At 36.8% G+C, this 1,053-nt stretch overlaps 1 protein-coding gene across 1 annotated transcript; it reads right to left on the bottom strand.

Annotated features, from left to right (window-relative positions):
- Positions 1-308: 308 nt before the first annotated feature.
- On the bottom strand, positions 309-872 carry LOC126910058 (uncharacterized). Its single transcript, XM_050692455.1, has one exon. It carries the CDS (start codon positions 870-872, stop codon positions 309-311), a length of 564 nt encoding a protein of 187 aa, XP_050548412.1.
- Between the last annotated feature and the right edge of the window lie 181 nt (positions 873-1,053).

Raw genomic sequence — 1,053 nt, 5'->3', positions numbered from 1 at the left:
TTGCCTATCCGTTGCGAAGATTCTCGATCATTCCCATAGTCACTACATTACTCACCCCTCAGTAAACGGGGTATTTACAATAAATTGTTAATAACATGGTTTTATAAGATATAATTTGTAGTTAAATGTTTTGGGAAATGTACTTTTCGTCCTGGGTGCGTTTGCTTTGGTTGTGCTAAAACTGCTGTACTTGTTGTGTCCGTATTATGTTCAGGTACTTTGTCTTCTATGTAAGCGGGTTTGAGTCGATCAATTAATATTGTATTGGATTTACCGTTGATTAGAAGGTCGAATGTCTTGGGAGTTCTTTATAACACTTGAAATGGTCCTTCGAATGTATAGGCTAATTTGGGCTTCAAAGCGTCGATTCTTTGGTATACGTGAGTACATGTTTCTAGATCTTTTGGTATGAAAGTGCGTTTTGATGATGATGTGTGATGATATACTATTGGGGCTTCTTTCGAAAATTGTTGTTGAAGTTGTTTTATGAAATCAGATGGTTCTGGTAGTTGTTCTATTTCTTCAAAAAATTGTCCTGGTAGTCTTAGCGTTTGACCATAGACTAGTTCGGCTGGGGATGCTTTCAAGTCTTCTTTTATTGTTATGCGTAGGCCTAATAAGATCATAGGTAGTTCTTCGGACCAATGGATGCTGTCTTTACATGTTATAGCGGCTTCTAGTGTTCTATGTACTCTTTCTATCATTACATTTGCTTGTGCATGATATGGTGATGAACGTATTGTTGATTCAAATTGTCTACCCTGATCTGTCGTTATTCTATGGAGTACTCTAAATCTTGCAATCCAATGTTGAGTTAGGGCGGTGGCACATGTTTCTACAGTTATGCTTTTATAGGCACTGCCTCTATCCATCTTGTGAACCTATCGATCATAGTCAATATGTATTTATAAGTTTTAAATGGTGGTAATGGTCCTACAATATCAATGTGTATGTGTTCGAAACGACCACTTAGTGGATTAAAATTGCCGATTGGGGTAATTGTGTGTTTGTATGTTTTTGTTTTTTGACATTTTTCACATGCTTTTACCCATG

The sequence above is a fragment of the Daktulosphaira vitifoliae genome, unplaced genomic scaffold, assembly GCF_025091365.1.
Source record: "Daktulosphaira vitifoliae isolate Bord-2020 unplaced genomic scaffold, ASM2509136v1 Scaffold_3559, whole genome shotgun sequence".
Taxonomy (NCBI): domain Eukaryota; kingdom Metazoa; phylum Arthropoda; class Insecta; order Hemiptera; family Phylloxeridae; genus Daktulosphaira; species Daktulosphaira vitifoliae.
This window is presented reverse-complemented; position numbering and strand designations above follow the sequence as displayed.